Source organism: Cetorhinus maximus, chromosome 3 (assembly GCF_964194155.1).
Source record: "Cetorhinus maximus chromosome 3, sCetMax3.hap1.1, whole genome shotgun sequence".
Lineage (NCBI taxonomy): Eukaryota > Metazoa > Chordata > Chondrichthyes > Lamniformes > Cetorhinidae > Cetorhinus > Cetorhinus maximus.
Window position 1 is genome coordinate 113,786,782 of NC_135881.1, and position 21,963 is coordinate 113,808,744.

At 44.8% G+C, this 21,963-nt stretch overlaps 1 protein-coding gene across 1 annotated transcript in view; it reads right to left on the reverse strand.

The window, feature by feature from the left end:
- agmo (alkylglycerol monooxygenase) overlaps positions 1–21,963 on the reverse strand; it is a 497,656-nt gene that overhangs the window by 178,194 nt on the left and 297,499 nt on the right. Inside the window, exon 6 of the mRNA XM_078538835.1 lies at positions 10,970–11,036. Coding sequence (XP_078394961.1) covers positions 10,970–11,036 — 67 coding nt within the window. The remainder of the gene's footprint in view (positions 1–10,969; positions 11,037–21,963) is intronic.

Here is a 21,963-nt window from a genome sequence, read left to right on the forward strand (position 1 = left end):
ATCATGAACGGTTTTAATAAGAGTAAATAGAGAGAAATGGTTTGCAGTGGCAGAAAGACTGGTAACCAGGGGACATAAAGGGCAGAATTTTCCATGCCCGCTGGTGCGGGTGTGTTTAGGGCATGAGCGGACAATATGGTGAGAAGGCCAAAAATCGGTTTCACAGTGTCCTGAAACCAGTTTGCGATCGTCCACTCTGCCTGTCAATGGCACTTTCTGCCGTCGGATGTCGGGAGTTTCATTGTAACACATCAGCATATTATTATAAACCCAGCTCACCAGAATCATCCCCCCACGCTGGATCATCCAAACACATTGACATGATTGCATGCCAACGTGTTTCGCGACTGTATCTAAGCAACAGGCACCTGGTGAGCTGTACTTCACTCCAGACTTCGAGGTTTGTTTGCCTAACTTGCTTTGGGCACCACTCACTGTCATCAGCACCGGACTTCATAGGCAGCACCACATCACTTTTAGGGTGGCTCACGGGTGGGTCTCTATCTACCAAACCAGCCATAAGGTGGGGGTGGCTTTCCAATGGCTGCAGGGCTAGGGCTTGCTTGGGGAAGGGGGAGAAGTGGCCTCAGGCAAGGGAAGAGGCTGCAGGGCGAGGGCTGTACTGTGGAAGGGGAGTATCCAAGAGTGTGTGGGGGACACAAGTTGATCTGTGCAAGTGGCCTCAAGATGGTGAGGGCTGAGGAAGCAGTCTCCAGCGGAGATGAGGCCAGATGGACATGTGAGGGTATGTGTGTGTGCTAATGTCCCTTAAGCTGGCAGTGAGTGAGATGCCAGTGAATGTGTGATGGGCTTGAGTGCATGAGTTTAGAGTGATGAGATATTTGCCATACCCTGGCTGCACGGATGAGATCATTCATCCTCTTTCTGCATTGGATGGCCAACCTCTTCTGTGCAGCATTGGCACTGATCACCACTGTCATAACCTACCAAGCCAGAGTGGTGAGATTGCTGGACTTCCTGTGGCCAAGCAGGGGTAGAGGACATCACAGCGGGCCACCACAGCGTCCAAATGGTGTTCCAGGGACGCGTCACTGAATCAAGGGCCTGCAACATTCTTGCCTTTTGGGGCTATGTCTCCTGTGCAGCAGTCCTGGGCTGGAAGCACCAAGAGGTGTGCACGCGGCTGCACTTTAAATATGGCGCCCGGTGTGAGGGTGCGGTGAATTGTCGGCATGGCTGGCAAATGAGAACCCGTCTGCCATCGAAACAGTGTGTTTCCCGGGAATGCATGATTACTGAAGCAGGATTGGGATGATATGGCATGAAAAGCAGCCATTGCAGCCGGCAGGTAAAACATTCTTTTTCCTACCTGCTACCGTACTTAGTGCAAGTCTGGGACAAGTCCAACCATAAATATATTTATTAGCAGCAGAACCAGAGGGGAGATGAGAAGTTTATTTTTCTGCAGCGTGTTATGGCCTCAAATTCACTGTCTTAAAAGGCGATGGAAGAAGATTCAATAATGCCTTTCAAAAGGAATTGGATAAATACTGTCATGAAAATATAATAATTTTCATAATATTGTTGTGATTTATTGTAAAAGTGGGTTAATAGTGGGGTTTGGATGATTTTCTCTGTGTGGATGTGTGTGTGGGATTAAATTGAATTGGAGACAACTGGTCTGGAGGCTTTTGAGTCATCAAACAGAATCTAGGTTTGAAATGCTAAATGTGTAAACATGGCTGAAGCTTTAGAATGTGAGGTGTAAGGAAAACTTGCATTTTTAGATAAACCAAAGTAGTTTGAATTTCAAACAGATGGTAAGATGTTACATCTAGCCAGAAGAAGCTAAGCCAAACTGTGTGTTTATTTTTCCTAAAGGTTGCTGATAAAATTAGTACTATGAAAGATTTACATTAAGAGAAAAGTAAAGTTGAAAAAACATATGGGAAAAATGGAAGTTGCATTAAAAATGGAGAAATATGTATAAAGGAGATGAGGCTATGTGTCAGGGGGGGAGAAGACAATCTAAGCTCTAACACAAGTGTGAAAAACCTCCAGCCTCTATGCGTCAAATTGCTGTCTACAGGAATCGGAGCTAAGAAAACTCACTTTGAATATCACTGTCCAGGATATTGTGTGGTTTGCCTGGGTCTGTTTAAATCTATTTGTTTTTTCACCATTGCCTTAATAGGGGTGTAACTGGAAGCCAGATTAATTAGGTGTTTTAGGAGTTATTAGAGTAGTAATTTGTAGACCTATGTATGTGCTTGAAACATTTTCTTTTGTTAATAAATGTTTAATTAGTTTTGTAAAAAAACTTGTAAGTCTTAGTGTACTTAGCACTACCGAATTCAAGGCATGCGTCTCGAAATAAAATAGAAATTGCAAAATCGTTGTGACCATGTGATTAAGTTTCCCTCATGGATTTGATCCGCCTGGCATACATCATCTGCCACATCATAATAATACTTGAAGGGGAAATGAATTATAGGGCTATAGGTAAACAGCAGAGGGATAGAACTAATTGGATGGGTCTTTCAAAGAGCTAGTACAGGTATGATGGACCAGATGGTTTCCTTCTATGCTATATGATTCTATAATCTTATATCCACTGGAATGCTGAAAGCTAAGAGTGCATTTAATTGAGGTTTATGAAATTATGCAGATTTGATAGGAAACAGTGACAAGGGGGCCCCAAATCTAAAATAACCATCCAGTGAGGAGAGCTTTTGAAAAAATTCACATACAGAGGTTTACTAGAGTGTTTTCGCACAGGAAGGAGAGGCAATTGGATTATTTATTACTTGAAAGGAAAGGTACAGGACTGTGCAGAGAAATCAAGTCAATAAAGATTATGGGCAGAACTTTCCCAAATTTGCACAAAGTGTAGTAGGGGGCGGGTAAAACGGCGTGCTGCCCGCCAATGTGGATGGACAATCCAGTAGGAATGCAAGAGCCTGGCTGGATGGCCTGATAATGATATGCTGATGTATTACAATGAGGTTCCTGAGGACCGATGAGCGGGAAACGCAGCCCGCCATCGGTGGGCTGAGCGGACAATCGTGACCTGCCTTCCCGCTGTCATGAAACCGATCACGCCATATTGTCCGCTCACACCACCTATCACGCCTGCCAGCAGTGGGCACGGAAAATTCCGCCCTATGGTTCTGGATTGCTTGAGCCAAAGGCAGGCATAGGCAGATCGAGATGAATGGCCTGCTTCAGTGCTGGAAATGTTATTGTTTCAATGTAAAACTGATCCAAGTATTGCTTCTGGAACATCACCATATACATCTAAACAGCTATAAATCAACCGCTGCACAGCAAAGTTCACTCTCCTGCTCCTATCCACACTAACAGAATCCAATGCATGAAATTTTGAAGTAGGCGGTTCTAGTAATATGCTTGGGTCTTTTTCAGCCAAAGTATGTTATCTGTGGGAGGGAGGAGGCTAAACAAAAAATTGCCTGTAGTTTGCAAGGAAGCAGGGATTGAAGCAAGGTTTATCAGTCTCCCGGGATCAGGTATTGCAAATTGAATCATCGTTTGTTTCTTTTTAAATCTCAGCAAATGTGGAAAATATCCTAAGTACATGTGACGGTGCCTAAATCCAAACATTTTTGTCTTTTCTTTCCCTCTGGGATGCTGCCATGACCTACCTCCAAGTTTCATCTCATGGCCAATGTGCACAAGAAACTGGTGGGAAAGAAGCAACAGATCTCAGCATTTCATTTTTCACATCGGACTTACTGGAGGAAGCCTCGCTCCCCATGGCCATTGCTACCATAATCACACAGAGTGTGGGAAAGCCAAGGTTACACCACAACCACCTATTTCCACTAAGAAATAGATTGAGGGAGTAGAGGATAGTTTCCTGCATGACCCGTACATGCTTAGCACTTTTCCCTACTGTGGTAGTGGCTCTGTTTTCCCTTCTCTGACCCCATCCTCCATGTTTTGTCACCCCCCTCTGCACCTACACTGTCTCGACCATCCTCTCCCTCCAGACTCTCACATCTGTTCCGCCTCCACTGCATTCTGTGGTTATTATTGCTCTGTCCTCTTTAATCTGAATACTGCTTTTCATTTTTTTTGGTCTGAAGTTTTGTTCTGGGGTTGGGATGCTGATTTTCGAGTTCTGCCCAGAAACAGCATGAGTGTGACATGCCCGATTTTTGAGTAAATGACCAATTAATGGCCACTCCACGATCACAGGCGGGCTCACCATCTCATTAAGGATGGTAGTTAGGCTCCAGAAGTGTGAAGGCCGCTAGTTGGCCTTCCGGCACTGAAGGAGTCGCGGCCTGCTGATGCAGCGAAGGGAGAGAGAGGGTACCTCAAGATGGTACTTTAAAATCTTGCAACTTAAAAATGGCCAAAGCTTCCAGGCCACTTTCATTCACAGGGTGGCCTGCAGCCATTTGTAAGCTGGCTGCAGCAGAAATACTTAAACAATGAAATAGAGTGCTACCGCTACCATACCTCTGCCCCCTCCCCCCACCCTCACCTGCTTGGCTGCTGGGAGTCTGCTTCCTTTCTTTGGCCATGTTTCGGTCATTGCAGGGGCCTGTCTGCCAAATGGAAATGTCCAGTTGGCGTGGGGGAGGGGTCTTAATAGGTCACTTAATTGGCTCAAGTGGCTAACCATTCCCTGGCCTCTTGGAAAATGGGCGGTGGCAGGATCATGGCAACAAACTGGCACACAGGCCAGCAGCTGGAATTTCCAGGCTTGCCCGCCTCCTGTCCAGCCTTGGGGGCCCAGTAAAAACTCAATCAAAGAACTATCTAAAATCACAACGAAATGTATGGGCGGAATTTTCCCTTTTTGAAACTCAGTACAAAGGCCGGCGGGTTCCATGACACGTTTCCCACTGGTCAGAATGGTGGGAAATCACGCCTGGTTCTGCACTCGAAAGTTCATTAATTATTCACAGGTGAACACGTCTCTGAATCACCTGGCGGGTCGGGAACTGATTCTTCTGTCCGGTCGTTACCTAACGGGGCTGAAGGTCCAGGCATCATATTTAAACGTCACGCGAGCACACACATCTCACTCTCTCCAGCCCAGCTGTCTCCAGGAGACCTTTAGAGGTGTCTGCCAATCAGAAGAAGGCTGCAAGTCAGAAGAAGGTTGCATCCCAGTTCTACCACAACGCCCTCCAGGCCTTGCTCAGAGGAGTAGGGCAGCATAGGCATGTGCTGTACATGAGGGATGGCTCCAAGAAGCACACCAGCCTCACCTCTCTGGCCTGGGAGGCTGTAGCAGAGCAGGTCAGCGTAGCAGGCCACCACATCTGCAACGCCATCTAATGCAGGAAGAGGATGAATGATCACATCTGCTTCATCAGGGTAAATCATCCTTCAATTCCCTCCAATATCAAACTCTCATCATGGCATCATGCACTCAAATGGCTACTCTCTTCAGGGATCTCACACAACCATTAACGGTGGACACAAATCACCACTGATTGTCTCACGGATACATTCACATCACCACCATCTCAGCTATCATGCTGCTCGCACTCCATCCTCAGCCCTTTCTGGGAGGGCTCATCACACGCAGGGAGCATGCATGATTCCCAGCCTCTGCTCCATCCCTTCTCAACACATTCCTTTCTTTTGTCTTCACGCAGTCCACGCTGTCCCACAACAGGAGGGAAAGATCTCAGACCCGAGGATGGATGGCCAACATTGTGCCCATCACCAACGTCGAGGAGGATGCTGCTGAGCTGGCTGGGAAGAACAGGGATCGCTCCAGTGGGGAAGGGGATATCGGCTTCTCCTAGCAGCCTAGTATGGATGAGACCTCAATGGATTCATCATATCCTGACATTCACAGTGAGTGGCATTCAAACTTGTAATCTGCCCGTTCAGGAACTAAAACTACCTTCTCTCTCTTATAGGCACAAGCATATCTCGGCACATGAGGAGGGACAACATAAGTCCCAACCCCCAGACCACCTCAGAGGAGGAATCTGAAAAAGCCACTGAGGAAGAGCTATCACTGCTCTCACCACATCCGCCACCAGCATGGAGACACATGCCTCGCTGGGTCATAGCTCTAGGTTAGGCTCGGGGTCACCTCCTGGGGAACATCTCACTGAAACGTCTCTGCAGCTGTCAGAGGCCCAGGTCTCCAGCGCACAGAGGGCTGCTGGAGACCAGCCACTCTCTGAGCCCGAACAGTGAGCCTCTGTGAGCGGCCGCCAACTCAATGCTGAAGATGCAATGACAGATGGAACATCAGGCAGAGATGCAGCAGATACTCAGCAGACTGGAGTGAAGAATGGAGGAGTCCATCCACATTCTGTCTGATGTCGTGGCTCCGATAAGCAAGCACCTCGAGGTCACCATGGGAAGGTTGGTGACCACCATGGAGACGTTGGTCCAGCAGGTTTTGCCGGATTTGTGCTCAGCCCTGAACTCCATGGCCACCCAGACTGTGGGCACCATCAGTGTCTAGGCGAGAGGGGGATGAGGGACCTTGACCTCCTTCCAGATGCTCCTTCTCCTCAAGGAGACAGGGAGGCGCCCTTGAGCACCCACAAGGAGGATGAGCATAAACCAGACACCCCGGGGGCCTCCACACAGGACACTCCTAGTGTGTGCAGCCGCTCAGAATCCTCTCTGCCTGTGGCCCCATTAACTCCAGGTGGTCAGGCTGAGGAGGTGCATCTGCCCCTGAGCAGGTCACATTTACCAGGCCGGGGCGCGCCAGGCCTCGGGGCCCCCAGAGGACATCTGCCAAGGGCATGTAGCAGTCAGCAGGCTGTCTCCACGTCTGCTGTGGATGTCAGGGCTGCACCCAGGCATAGCACTAAAGTTAGGAAAATTAAGAAATATTGAAATCATTTATGGGTTAAGGGTGTGCAACCACTGTCAAAATATTGCACTTTTGTTAATACACTTGATGATTATGTGAATGGCTTGGTCAACTGAAAGCGTTCTGATTATGAACATTTGATTCCTGTTATTTTGAGGTTTAGCCATCCTCCCACTCAGTGATAGTCTCCCTCTGTGAGCTTCACATTCATGTGATGTCACCCTCACTGAAGATAGTTTCCACACCCTTGGGTGATGTCATGGAGATGTGTTCAAATATTTATTGGAAATGTGTGCTTGTAATCCTTTCTCCTCACGACACACCATTCAGCAGCCTTGAGGCATTAGCGACAATTGTCTTTCCTCAGTGGCAGTGCCAAAGGACAAGACCTGGACAGAAAGATGATGTCCCCAACCATGTCCTCATCTAAAAATTGGGGGCTGCTGCCATGGAGCCCTCAAAGCCACATGTGTCGATTGCACCCTGCACTCTTGGGAAGCCTAAGATAGCTACAAACCCATTGAATCTTGCAGCCTGGCTATCTTCATCAAGTGTAAACCTCACATAGTGATGAGCCTACAGTAGAGCCATCTGTGACTTCCTTGATGCAACTATCTATGGCAGACTGTGAGATGCCATACAGGTCCCATGTGGATCCCTGGAACAATCTGCAAGCAAAGAAATTCAAGGCCACTGGCAGGGGATAGCCTCCCACTCCATGGGGAGTTAGTTCCTCCTGAGTAATATGACAAATGTGATCCACCAGAGCTCAGGACAAGTGCAAACATGCACGGCATTGTCTCTCACCCATCTGTAAATAGGAGAGTCTTCTTCAGTAGAACCTTAGTCTAGGATTCACCTCCGTGGTCTGAGTCTATCTTCCTGATCCTCATGTTCTTGCTGTGTCTCCCCTGTACCCTGGACCTCATGTGGGGCTTCTCCTAAAACTGTGCTCGGCGTTGCCTGTTCCTTCTTCTCCTCCTTCATTGTATTAGAACCTTTGTGAATGCAGCATTGAGCCCTGGATCCATATTTTGTTTTGCCCTCCTCTCTGACATGATAGATTGAATACGTTAAGGAATAACGAGTAAAAATAGTGAAGCTCACAATCTTGATCCAAAGGCAACTGTAATGGTCGATCGTGGCTTCTGCTTGACTAGCCCTATCGCTGATGCAGCCTTGCATCTGAGGTGCTCACAGCCACATCGAGGTGAACAAGAGGCCATCCCTGAGACTTAACATCTGAATCCCACAGCGGTTGGAGTAGGTTTGAATGATATGCACTACCTAACCTAACTCAATGCTCCAATCTCTGATCTGGCATTCTGATTAACAATAAGTTGCTCATGGATGCCCTCTGGCCCATTATGTTGCCAATTCTGGAAAGCACGAGAGTCTTTCATTGAAGGGATTCCAATATGCAGAACCTGTGCCTCCTTAACAGTTGCCTGCATTCCAAATTTCACATTCCTGTGTGTTAATGTTGAAAGGTGGCGACTGTGATGGTAAGCCAGTGACTCCTACATTTCCCTGTTCTTAAGGAGGTCATCCTACTTTCTCTCAGCTCTGACTCAATTATAATCTTGTGGCACCAACAAGCTAGATGGCACCCCCTGAAAGTGCCCCTTAGACCAGCAGTGGGCTCCTCCCACACAACCTCAGGCCCCTCCCATTCAGATCCACTTCTATTTTCAATTTATAACTGCGCTATAACTCCGATAGAGCAAGATGGTGGTTCTGTGTTATTACTTCAAGACCAGGTTCGATGCTCCCCCTTCACTGTCCGCGTCCCAGAAATTTGCCTGAAACCTCATGATATGCAGGTAGAGCTCCCTTCTGTCATTCTTCAGCCTTCCCTCCCAACCTCTTGAAATGCCTCCCTGCCCCTTTACCCCCTCTATGTGTCCCCCTCCCCTCCCAACCCCTTGCAATGCCTTCCTGCCACTTTTCCCCCAGTGTGTACCCCTCCTTCCAACTCATTACAATACCTTCCTGCTCCTTTGCCCACCATGTGTCTGTTATCCTTGCCCCACCTCACTCCCTGCTCCCCACCCCACCCCCCTGACCCCACTCCCCCGTCCAAAATGCTGGCCGTTGTTGGAGCGTTCAGCCTTGCCTGTGTACCACTGCACAGTGGTGTCCTTCAGGACTATGAAGGCAACCATCGGGAGCAGACCAAACCTACAGCCCCAGCGGTGTGGTGTTCCATCTGTGGTGTGGCATCTCAAGAAGAGCGAGACCAGCGCAGCACTGTGGTGAGTAGGCTATGAATGTTCCACGCACCTTGAAGTCATGAGAAAAGCGAGGCCTGACCGCTGCACACCATCCTTTTTCAAACGTGTTTCAGACCAGCATGATTTCCCGCTGGCTTGAAGCAAGGTTGGAAGGCGCCACATAATTCCAGTGAGAAGCATATTTAATCAGCAGTCATGAGATGGTAATGAATGCAAATGGCGTTCATGTCACGAGTCAGCAAGATACCCAACCTGCCATTAACCCACCATTGGGAGAATTTTCACACCGGCAGGAATCTGACTTCTTGGCTCCTGCTAGATTCTCTGCTCCCACCTGCCACGTAACCCGCTGTGGGCAGGATGGGAAAATTCTGCCCTGTGACTTCTAAGCGGTAACTGGTCCAATTATCCTCCACCATTTCACCCCGCTTCATTTGAAAACCACATTTGATTTTGTCTGTCCAATGCCCCAGCCAACTGAATAGCATTATTTAAAAAGACAGGTTTCTTGAAATCTACAAAGTCAGAATTATTTTTTCCACCTAAATTAATTAGAAGTCAATTTGGTCTATTTGGGATTCAAGTTTTTGAATTGACGTTTATGCTTATAACACAATGATTATACTCCAAGGGCATGGTTTTGGAGGTAATTTCAGCTGCAATGTGATGTTACAAGTGTCTGCAGACTTCATTTCTACAGGTTTACTTTTCGCTTGCATGGCTAAAATATACCAGCTGTTAATATGGGTATGCAGGTGTATAAGCATATGAAGGTACCAAAGAATTAAGTGTACGTTTGAAATTAATGTATATGTCTGTTTACATATGACTGAGCAAGTGCATGAATGCATACATTTATAAACTAGTGTGTGTATATTCCACTTACCCCAACAATTCATTGCTCTCAGCACTCAGGTTGGACAATGCTATAATGATCTAAAACTTTAAACTTGATGTTTAATTATTTTTTAAAAATAGTATAATTATTCTCCTCACTCCTGAATCAAGAAACAAAATAACAAATACATCTTTTCCAAACCCCGCTTTGGAACATTATATATTTAACTGTATTCCAATATTTAAAGCTCACCATGTATGTAGGGATCAATATTTACGAAAATGGGATTTTGCTATTCAAAAAATAAAAGTCAGCTAGATTTCTTTTCACATTTTCTAGTCTTTTATTGATGTAACATGAATATCCAAATTGGAGGCTTACTATGGGATAATGACAAAAGGGTACATTGTAAAAGAATGTAAAAAAAAATCCTATCGGATACAAGAACAGGATAAGCAAAGGATATTTTGATAATGGTAATATTGAAATAATTATCTTCCAAGTTGCTACAGATTTTGTTCAAAATCACTTTACACTGCTTCAGCATCAGTTGCAAAAATCTTACTATGAAACATGGAACAGCATTAAAATATGCTGAATGCAAAGTTTATTTGATAAATATCTACTTAATTGAACCCAAATTGCTACCCATTTTATAAATGCTGCTCAATAATCTGCTTTTTAACACTCCACACTGTCAGCATAATAGATATTGCCAGTATAGTGATGAATCTCATTGGGACAACAACTAATTGCTTTTAGACTTTAAAACCAATTTGTGTTTTTTTCTGTCATGTTTTCTATTATCTTTGTTGAAACTGAGTTGCTGGATAAATATTTATGAATCAAAATTTTGTAAACTGCCTACTGTTAGTGCACAGTTTACAACATCTGATCCAAACATAATCTGTATTTTAAACATGAAATTCCTGAGAAATATTATTATTCGATTGAATTAAGTTCTTTCAATACAGTACATTAGTGAAATAATTTCAAAACTGTTCAATTAAAAAAAAATAACCTTGAAGATGTTTAGTGACAGGTTTCCAGACAGCCAGAAAAATGACACATTTTACAAGACAGAAGTCCAGTCTATCTAGGCAGACTCACCATGATGGACTCTGTGGTGACTGGGTGTGTTGAGGATCAGTTCCAGAGGCCCAAGGTTACCAATTATCTGCAACAGAGTCAGGAAACCATTTAACACTGGGCTTTAATGCCAAAATCGAAAAATAACTACCCACAGCCAGCTCAAGGGATTAGGAAACAATTTTATTTTTAAACTCAAAATGACAGAAAAGCAGATGTTAAAATAATAACATCACATTGTAATAGCTACCATAAGGACTATTTTGAGTTTTATTTAAACTGAATATCCCTGAACAGCCTGCTAATTAAAATTGTTTTATTTTAGAGGAAATAGCAAGGTAGAAGACAAGTTTAGTCTGTGGCTTAGATGATATTCTCAATGTGTGGAAGTCCCAGAGCAGCTCACCATTTTCTCAGATGGAAGCTCCAGTTTCTTTTGAACAATCTGAACCTAGTGGTTTTGTTCATTTTTCTTAATAATATTTTGATACTTGTACAAGAACAAAGAGGTTATTTAGAAAGCAATGTATACATCATTAAAATCATTACCTGCCTGAGGAAAGTATGTTTTTTTTAAACTTTCAGTGTCAAAAATAATGACAGTTAAGAACAGGCTGGGCTCTATCCAACATTTTTAGGAATCCCATTTTGAAAGCTTGAGATCTCTAAGCAGCATGGATATTCCATTATGTACAAGCCATAAGTCATCTTCTTTCAATTCAAAAATGATATGAATAAACATTGCTTTGATTGGCAAGGACCATGAATTATGATTTGGGACCTGTCTACTTGCATTTGATAGAAACAGGGTCCAAATTTGTTTCACTCGTCTCATGTACTTTGCACAGCTTCTACGTCTCAAAACATAATGGGCAGAGTTTTGCCCTTGTCGGGCGGGCTTGGCAGGGGCGGGCAAGGGCGGTCGGGAAGCGGACCGCCACCTGTAATCGAGGCCGGAAGGCAATTTCAAGCTGGCAGGCCAATTAAGGCCCGCCCAGCGTGAAACGCGAGTGGCAGTGCTGAGCGCTACCTGTGTGGGCAGGGGGAGGAGGGCGAGCGGGGCGAGCGCGAACCTTCGCACACTTGATAATTCCCCTGAGGCACAGAGCTGCCTCAGGGAGATGAAGAGTTTAAAAAAAAATAAAGGCCAGGATTTTCCAGACATCAGGCAGGCTCGGCGGGAGCGGGCAGAGGCGGTTGCAGAGCCGACTGCCGCCCGCGATCGGCTCCTCACCACAATTTCACACGGGATGGACAATTAAAGCCCGCCCAGCATGGATTGCGAGTGGTAGCGCTGACCTGTGTGGGCGGGAGGGCGGAGGGAGAGCAGGCCTGGCGTGCAGCTTGCATATGCATGCGGAGGAGCGCTTCAATCTCCCTGAGGCACGGAGCTGCTTCAGGGAGATTGAAGTGCTTTTTAAAAAAATAAATAAAGACACAAATAATTTAATGAAACATGTCCCCTCATGTGGCTGTGTCATGACATGAGATGGAACATGTTTTTATTTTGAAAATGACGGTTTTATTTAAGTCGTATTAGCTTTAGGAAACCTTATCCCACTTGTGGATGAGGTTTCCTAAAAAATGTAAAGGCCGCTTGGCCTTTTCGCCTGCCCGCCAAGTTGGACAGGCAACATAAAATGCAACTTAATTACCTAGTTAATGGTTTTGATAGGCCTTTCAATTATCAGCGCACGCCCAACGAACTAAATATCATGCGAGTTCGAGATGATGGTGGGACGCGCGCCCAATGTCATCATGCGCGATTTTACATTCCGGCGTGTTGAGTGCGCACCCGCATGCCCAAATGTAAAATTCTGCCCAGGGAGATTGAAGCGCTTTTTAAAAAAATAGATAAGGACATTAAAAATTTAATGAAACATGTCCCCTCATGTGATTATACCACATGAGATGGGACATGTTTTTATTTTCAAAATAAAGATCTTATTTCATCAGTATTACCTTTAGGAAACCTTATCCTGCTCGTGGATGACGTTTCCTAAAAAACGTAAAGGCCGCTTGGCCTTTTCGCTTGCCTGCCAGCCGTAAGGTTGGACGGGCAGCATTAACAATTACTTCAATTAATTTCTTAATGGCCTCAATAGGCCGTTTACATATCGGCAGGCGCGCAGCCGACTCCGGCGCACGCCTGCTGAACAAAATATCACGGGACTGCGCGATGACATCAGGACGCACGCCTGATGTATTTTACGCATTGGCGTGTCGGGCCCATCCCTGCACACCGACTGAAAAATCCTGCCCTTGGATAAAGAATTTTGTACAAATGGTATGAACAGAGAGCAGTTCAGTGTTTAGGAATTCAACACTAAGGACAAGTACAACTTTGATGCAGTCAAACTGCATTGATTGTGTGTGTGTACAAGGGGGAATCCAAGTGAGATTCATAATCATTATCTAATACAACTACACTAGCTGAATTAATTCATTATGTTTTTAAACGAGCTGCGATTCTCACTCCAGTGAGGGAAACACATCTTTAGGGTTCTTATGGTGCTCCCTAGAATTTAAGTTTATATAACATCAGCATGTGTGAGTAGGGAATTTGTGCAACTGGTCTTCTCAAGAGGTTTGCATTTTTTCAGACATCTAGAGGACCCAAGTTCATTTTTATAAAATCCAACATCGTAGTTAGAACAATATTAAGAATAGGGAAGTGCTGCTGTAGTGCCAAAAAACATTTTTTGATCATGTAAAACTGCTGAAACCTGATTTTTTTCCCCACCAAGGTAGCCTGAAAACTATTAAAGCATAAACTAGATTTTAAAGAAAACTCCTTGATATGAAAAGCAACAGAAAATTCATTGTTGGACTGTTGTCATTGTGGATACAACATTAAATTTAATTAGCACACTAAATTAAACCTAGATGTCGTGTCAATGTTTAACAGTGCATTTTGTATTTACACAGATGGGCTTTGTGGCCACACTTTCTGTGTATGCTCTCTACAGGGGAGGCTGTAAGGGAAGAATAATCTATAGGAGACTTGAAAGCCTACAGTTTCACCCTTTGAAATTCATTCCAAGGTCCAACTTTCATGAAGCCAGCTGTTTTCTTATCTGATGAGGCATTTTTTAATATTTAAATCAACATAAAATAGTCAAATTTCCCAAATAGAGAGACTGAAACAGCAATATTTGTGGACTGCAACGAAAACAGGCAATCTGAAGGTATCTCACCCAACTATCCACCCAAGATCGTAAATGTCCCATTGGGGAATGAACTATTACTTGACACAAAGCTAACAGCAGAGCTTTTCTTTGCTTCCCCAAAAAAGGTAGCATTAAACTGAGGATTTCCAAGTCTGAAATGGAAAATAAATCAAGTGAAAATTGCTTATGCACTTGAAGTACGCTCTAAATTACAATAGTTGCTTTATTATCACTTCTCTTATATATTGTTATGTGTGAATCAAAGCACATTGCCTGCTTATCAACAGAGAACTCTTTTAAATGCTTTCTTTAATCACTCAGCATTGGGCATTGGAATAGATTTGGGGCAGAATTTTGCCCTCGTCGGGTGGGCACGGCAGGTCCCAAAGCCGACCGCTGCCCGCGATTGGGCCCCGGCCGTGATTTCATGCTGGCCAATTAATGGGCAGCCAGTGTGAAACATACGCTGCAGCACTCAGCGCTGCCGGGGTGGGGGTGGGAGGAGGACGGGCGCAAAAGTCCGCGCATGCACACGGGTGTGTGCGGTAAAAGCTCCCTGAGGCACAGAGCTGCCTCAGGGAGCTGAAGGTTTTTAGCAATAAAAATAAAGATTTTTAAAATAATGAAAACATGTCCTCTCATGTACCTCTGACATATGAGCAGGGGCATGCTAAACATGAGTGTTAAAAGTTTTTTTTTAAATCACTGGTTGAAACCTCATCCCAACCGAATAGTTGGATGGGCAGCGAAAAATTCAAAACAATTAATTGATTAAGGGTCCTAACAGGCTGCTTAATTGTCAGCGGATGCGCTGCAGACTCCCGTGTGTGCCCGCCGACCAAAATATTGTGCGTCATTTTACGCTCGTTCGGGTCGGGGGCGAGCCCGCCCAACACGGGAAAAATTCTGCCCTTGGAGTCTTTCCATGGCAAAATACCTAGTCAACCATAGGCTGAATTTTACAATCGCATGCCGACAGTGGGTCCCTCACCCAGACGTTGATGGCGTTCCGGCTTCCGGGTTTGTCGTCGCTGCTCGCCCGATAAAACTCTAATTGCTGTCAATTAACGGCAAGAGCAGGCAACAGACAGCCATCCCTCACAATGTGTTTGGGAAGGCGGGATTTCGGCTCTGAGGCTGGAGGTTGTGACCCGGAGCTAAGTCACGGCCAGCTGTTTAAAGGACGCCCTGGCAGTGGACAGTTTCGGGTGAGCCCTCACATCACCCAAGAGGAGATCAAAGTTTTGAACAGTGAGGATTTTCGTCTTTTGCGGTGTATCCAGGTAAGTAAATTTTAGTTAGTGCTGATGTCTGTCAGCCATCTCCAGCCTCACAGTTACCCAGATTTTTCTAAATCAGCAAGTATGCCAGCTTTAGATGTTGAGCAGTTGTGCATTGCTTGTATCTTTCCATGTATAAATGTCCTCAACATCAGAACAAGCTGAGAGGGGCTCCAAAAGGGGCAAATCTGCCCCAGGTTCAGCGAGGCTGCCCCTAGTGCTCTCCTCCTTGCTTTAGAGGAGAGATGGGATCAGCTCATTCCAAGCAGTGGGAAGAGGAGGAGCCACAGGTAGACTCGTGCTGCATGGGAGGAGGTGGCCGAGGAGGTCCCCGGTGTTGGTGTCGTGAGGAGGAGCCAGTTGCAGTGCAAGAAAAGATTCAATGGCCTCGTGAGGTCGACAAGGGTGAGCATGGCAACAATATGAGCAAAATGTGTTCAGTGTGAGACACTCCAAACATTTAAAAGCTAAATACTGTGGATGCTGGAAATCTGAAATAAAAGCAACGAATGCTGGAAAAAGTCAGCAGGTCTGGCAGCATCTGTGGAGAGAGAAACAGAGTTAACATTTCGAGTCCGTATGACTCTTTATCAGCGCATTTTCTGCTTTTGTCTCAGTTATTAATTTGAATGGTGGGTTTTTGGCAGGATAACCTTCTGACACCTGAGCATAGGCTTCAGCGGGGCATGCGCTGATCTGATAATGGGATTGGAACATGACATATGACTATTCGAGTTTGTTGATGCCAACTCTGTGTCAAATCTTTTCATGAGAAGCGAGCTAAGAATGCCCACGAGCGCTCCTGCACACGTATTGGAATGGCAAAAACTTGAAATCCTGACCCAATTTGAGGAAACAAGTACTGTCCCTTGTCAACAATGAGAGTACCAGGAGTATAGGCAGTGCCGAGATTGGAGGGAGGCCTGGTTCTGGTGAGGTGGCAAAAGTATCAGACTGGGTGATAAGATGAGATGGTCAGTGTGGTTTACAGGTGTAATGGAAAAATGCACAGTGTTTGATGCTGGGGTTGCATACTCTGGACCATTGACAAACGTCATGATCAAAGGTTTCACATCTTTGTTCATGGCTTCATTGTTTCCATGGAATTCATTCATGCATGTCTGTCTGTGAAAAGGTGTATGTGCGTCAAGAGTTAGACATGATGCATTAAGTAATAAGATAACTGATTACTCCCCTTAATTATTTCTATCTGTTGCAGGAGAAGCCTCATCAGCACAACCTCCAGCGGAAACAGTTCAACAACCTCCCTCCTCTTCCAAGGAGGAGGAACCCTCAGCGAGTGCAGTGTCACATCCTCTGTCTGCACTCAGCACCATCGCAAATACTGGCACTTTGGCACAGTGTAACCCATTGGCCGGGGGTTATGCACATACTGATGAGGGCACTTCACATTCACAAGTGCAACTGCTGGACAGTGTGCTAGAGCAGGCCTTGGGCAGTTAGAGGAGTGGCCGGGGTGATCCAGAGACTGATTCCAAATCGGATGATGAGTCTCTGGAATCGTCTGTAAGGTGGCAGATGCTGGATGTGCAATGCAAGGTCCATGAAGGTATGGCTGGTACACCAGAGGGGTTGCGTGCTCTGGCCTGGACTGTGGGGGTGTCCATCCAGGCCATGAGCACTGTGATCACCCAGAGAACCATGCCTCCACTGTGGACGGACTGGCAACTGTCCTGGAGGGGCAAACCGAGCGCATATTCACTGCAGTCATGAATAGGGGCACACGGATGATATCTCTCTAACAATGTGTTTTAGTTGTTATTACTTGCGATTAAACTCAAAAGTCACATTACCTTATTCGTGTGTTTTTTTTCATAGCTGCGGAATGTGTGACTAGTGTCTGTAGGTGAAAGTAGGATATCCAAAGTTGAGGGAGGGCTGTGTTATATGTGTATTCTTGTAGGTGAATGGAGAAGTTTGGCATGTAAGAGCTTCATGAGTTGCTCATTTAAAGTGTGAGATGGAGGGATATATTTCCTGAAATCTGTTATATTGGTATATTGCAAGGCTCTACATAAACCGTTGCCCTATTAAGGCATCCCCAGTGTCATAGCCATCTACCTGCTCGCAGCCAGGGGCATTCCCAGTGGCATCACTGTCTTCCCTTGCCTCATTCTCACCATCATCCTTAGACAACTGGCTTTGGGCATTATTGGTGAAAGCTATGTAATTGTTGGCCCTCCGGAACATTGCATCTGTAAATACCTTGATGTAATGGTGTGCAGTCAGCTGGGTTATCCCTGTCAGGTCACTGGATGCTGCCTGAAAAGAGCTTGTAGTGAACAGGTTCAGCACCAGTAACCTTCAGGGTGACAGGCATCAGTTGGCCCCCAAGACAGTTTGAGGAGGTCTCTCCAGCCAGCATCTCACAAAGAGATGTGACAGTTCCGCATGAGAGTCTCAGTCACCTTCAGCACTGAGTCTCAGTCATGTGCGTAAGAACATAAGAACTAGGAGCAGGAGCAGGCAATTCAGCCCCTCAAGCCTGCCACTCATGGCTGATCTAATTTCAGCCTCAGGCCGAATGTGCAGGCAGCTGAATCGCTGCCTGTATACCCTCGATGCAGCATAATGTCTTCTACATCTCCAAGGAGGCTCTCGAGGTTCCTCTTGACCATCGGGACCTGATGCTACTCTGTCCCCATCCTGAGGGCCCACAGCCTCCTGGGTCTCTCTCTGAATCCTTACTCCTCTCACCCGTCTCCTCCTCCTATTCCTCCTAATCCTCTTGTCCTCCTCACTGGGGTTGTGTCTCCTGCTGAGGACACAATCCCCATCTGTGTACGAGAGTTGACACCACTCGCCCCTGGTTTATGGACAGAATGGTAAATGAGGTTTCAGAAGACCCCTCTCAATGAGAGGAGAGTACTTCTGAACACAGAAAATCCGAAAATCTGCAATGCCCAGTCAAATGAGCACTCCCTGCAGCCATAGGTTTCTGAACTACAAGGCTGAGACTCTGCTCGCAGTTTAAAAACCTGTCCTAACAAGTTTGCCTTTAAAAAACACCTTTTACACTTGACATGAAACTGACCTTGAGGGTGCTTTATTGCCTTCAGTCCGTATTATTACAATCTGAATGGTTGTTAATTGCCTCAATAGGCATTTAATTTGATATCTGAACAATGCGGGCAGGTTCCCGACTTCTTGACCTGCCCGCACATGGTATTATGTGAAACCAGCACAATGACGTTGGGAACTGTGCCTGATGTCATCACACCACATAATACTCTCCGCAAAGTGGGAAATGCTCCCATTCACGGAACCTAAAATTCAGCTCCATGAATGTGGATCAGAAAATAGTGAGGGTGGGATTTTCTGGTGTGTTCTTGCATAAGGCCTGATACCTCACTATAAAGGGGAACTTGGAAAGTCTATCATATTGTGTGACAGGCCTTTGCTCAGCAAATTAGGGACTGGATATAATCAGTGAATAGGAATGCTCCCTCATTTTGGGCAAGCTCTCATTTCTTATGCTGAACCTTTATATATTCACCCTTTCCTGAGTTCAATTTTGTTAAGTTTGTGCTTCATCAAAATGTTAATGGCAGAGGAATTACCATGTACCACCTTTTCTACTCTGCTACCACAGCGTCATGAACACCTGACCACATACCTGCAACACCAGTAAGACTGCCTATTTCCACCTCTGTAACATTGCCTGGCTTTGTCCCTTCCCTAGTTCACCTGCTGCTGAAATCCTCAGCCATGTCTTTGTTACCTCCAGACTTGATTATTCTAATGCATTGGCATGCTCCCATGCTCTACCCTCTGTAAAACTGAAGCCATCCAAACTCTGCTGCCCATATCCTAACTCACACCAAGCCCCATTCACTCATCACACCAGTGCTCGCTGACCTACATTTTCTCCCAGTTAAGCAACACCATAATTTTAAAATTCTCATCCTAGTTTTCAAAGTGCACCATGGTCTCATGTTTCCCTATCACTATAACCTCCTTCATCCTCACTAACCTCCGAGATACCTGTACTCCTCTAATACTGTCCTCCTTAAAATTTATTTAATTCATACTAAGTCACAAAATACAAGAAATATAGGCTGATAGACAGCCCAACATGCATACCATCAGCACAAAAAGCATGGTACAAATGGTTCAGCGTAGTTCAATTCCCCTTTGACTTTGAACCTCTACCACATAATGAAAATAAACAGGAACCAAGGTCCAGAGTTCAAAAAATATTGTGTGTACATGCTCCAAGATGAGGGTCGACATGATCCCAAATTTACAGTATTGCCACATAGAGGACTGCTCAGCGGTTTATCAAATTCTCTTTCTATTGCCCTCTGCCAAGTTTGAAAAGAACAAACTAGATTAGAATCACGGAATCTAAAAGCACAGAAACAAGCTATTTAGCCTGCAATTTCTATGCTAACTCTTTGAAAGAGCTGTCCAATTTTGTCCCACACCTAAGTTCTTTTCCCCATAACTCAGCAAATTAGTCCTCTTTAAGTACCTATCCAATTGCCTCTTGCAAGTGCCTATGGAATCTGATTCCTCCATCCTTTCAGCTGGTGCATTCCAGATCTTAACAACCCTCTGTGTGGAAATGTTTCTCCTCATTTCCTCTCTAGATCTTTTGACAATTATTTTAAATACATGACCTCTGACTACAGACTTGCAGAGAAAGCTGTTTCTCCCTACTTGTTCTGTCAAAATCCCTCATCATTTTGAATACCTGTTTTACATCTCTACTTAACCATGGCAGAAAAATCCCAGCTTCCCCAATCTCTCCACATAACTGAATTCCCTCATCCCTGGTCCATCCCTTGACATCCCTCCTAAAATGTGGTGCCTTGAATTGTACATAATACTGCAATTGACGCCTAACCAGTGATTTGTAAAGGTTTAATATGACCTGTTTTTTCTCATACTCAATGTCCCTATTCACAAAGCTAAGTATTCCATATCCTTTCTGTCTTATCAGCTTGCCCTGCCACCTTCAAAAAATTGTGAATATGCACTCTGAGACCCCTCTGCTCTTGTATCCCCCTCAAAGTAGTATCATTTAAATTACACTGCCTCTCCTCAGAAAATGCATCACTTCAATATCTGCATATTTCACCAGTTTAACTGTATAATGGCTATAAGGAACAAAGCATGAGTTTTAAATGCCTAAAGATTGTAGCAAGAAAGGAAGACTGAGGGAATAAGAAATATCCCATTTTGAGATCCAAGAAAGAATAGGTTAGAGTAAGAAATAATGCAGTGAGTCTTAGGCGACAATTTTAACGCAGCCTGGTGGGTGAGAAATGGGAGGATTCAGGGCACCCACCTGCTTTACACACCTACCCATTTGAGTCTCATTCAGATCAATGTAGAGCAAAATTGGGCAGCGTGTAAAGCAGGTGACCCACCAGTTCCAGGTAGGTGGTTAAAGTTACCCTTTTAATTTCAATACAGTGCAGGGAGAGGGAAGGCTGTGGGCCAGCATGTTTTTCTTCCTGAGGCATGATGTGGCCAGTAACCATACTCTTATAGCTGTTACCTTGTACAATGTACCACTTTACAAATCTAGCAGCAGATTTGATTAGGAGGCTCCCAGACAACAAGCGCCCATGATTCAAGCCGTCATCAAATTGTACACAATGATTTGCAACACAGTACTGTACAGTTTTATTTTACTCAATGCTAAAGTAATAATGTACTTTGTACAGTCATCATTTGAAAAGTTATGCTTATGTCCTCATGAATAAATTGACAAACTTGTTTTACCTTGATTGTAAGCACAATCCACCAGGATGGAAATCATGTTTGAAAAAGATTATAGTTGTGGAGTCACACAAAATAAGACGCTCTGATATGAATTACAGAAAAATAAATAGCCTGCTGCCATTCAATACTGTGGTACACAGGTGACCAACAGCAGTTTGACAAAAGTTCAAGAGGGTGACCGATGCTTGCAACATACCACAGCAACGATTTTTCAGCTAATATAGATAAAGGAAGGGGAGAAGGTTTCCATAGAGAAGACAAAATATATAGCATGTCACTCATACAAAAAGCATTTTAAAAATAATTAATAGTCCTGCTAGCTTCTGAACAAAAATATGTTTATCACCCACTTTTCTACAGAGATAGTGACCTTTGAAAGTGATACCACATCCAATGGGTCAGGTAAAGTCTCGGAGACATTGGGAAGCACTGTATTCAGGTTTGAGGTCTTCTGTAGTTGGGCAGTCTGCTAACATTCAGTCATATATAAAAAAATCAACACTTGGGCTGAGGAACTAGAGGGCATTCACTACCCATGAAACTATATTTCAGTGAGGGAGATTATCTGTTTAGGACAGGAGAGATAAGAGAGTTGGACAGAAATATTTTGGTGTAGGAAAAATATATACTTTTGGTTCTCAGAACATTGTAATAGGATTAGATTATTCAGCCCTTCAAGGCTGCTCTGCTATTCAATGAGTCCATCACAGGTCTGTACTTTAGCTCCTTTCAGGTGCCTTGGCTCCATATCCTTCATATCCTTATCTACCAAAAATCTATTGATATCACCCTGTTTAAAATTGTCAATTGA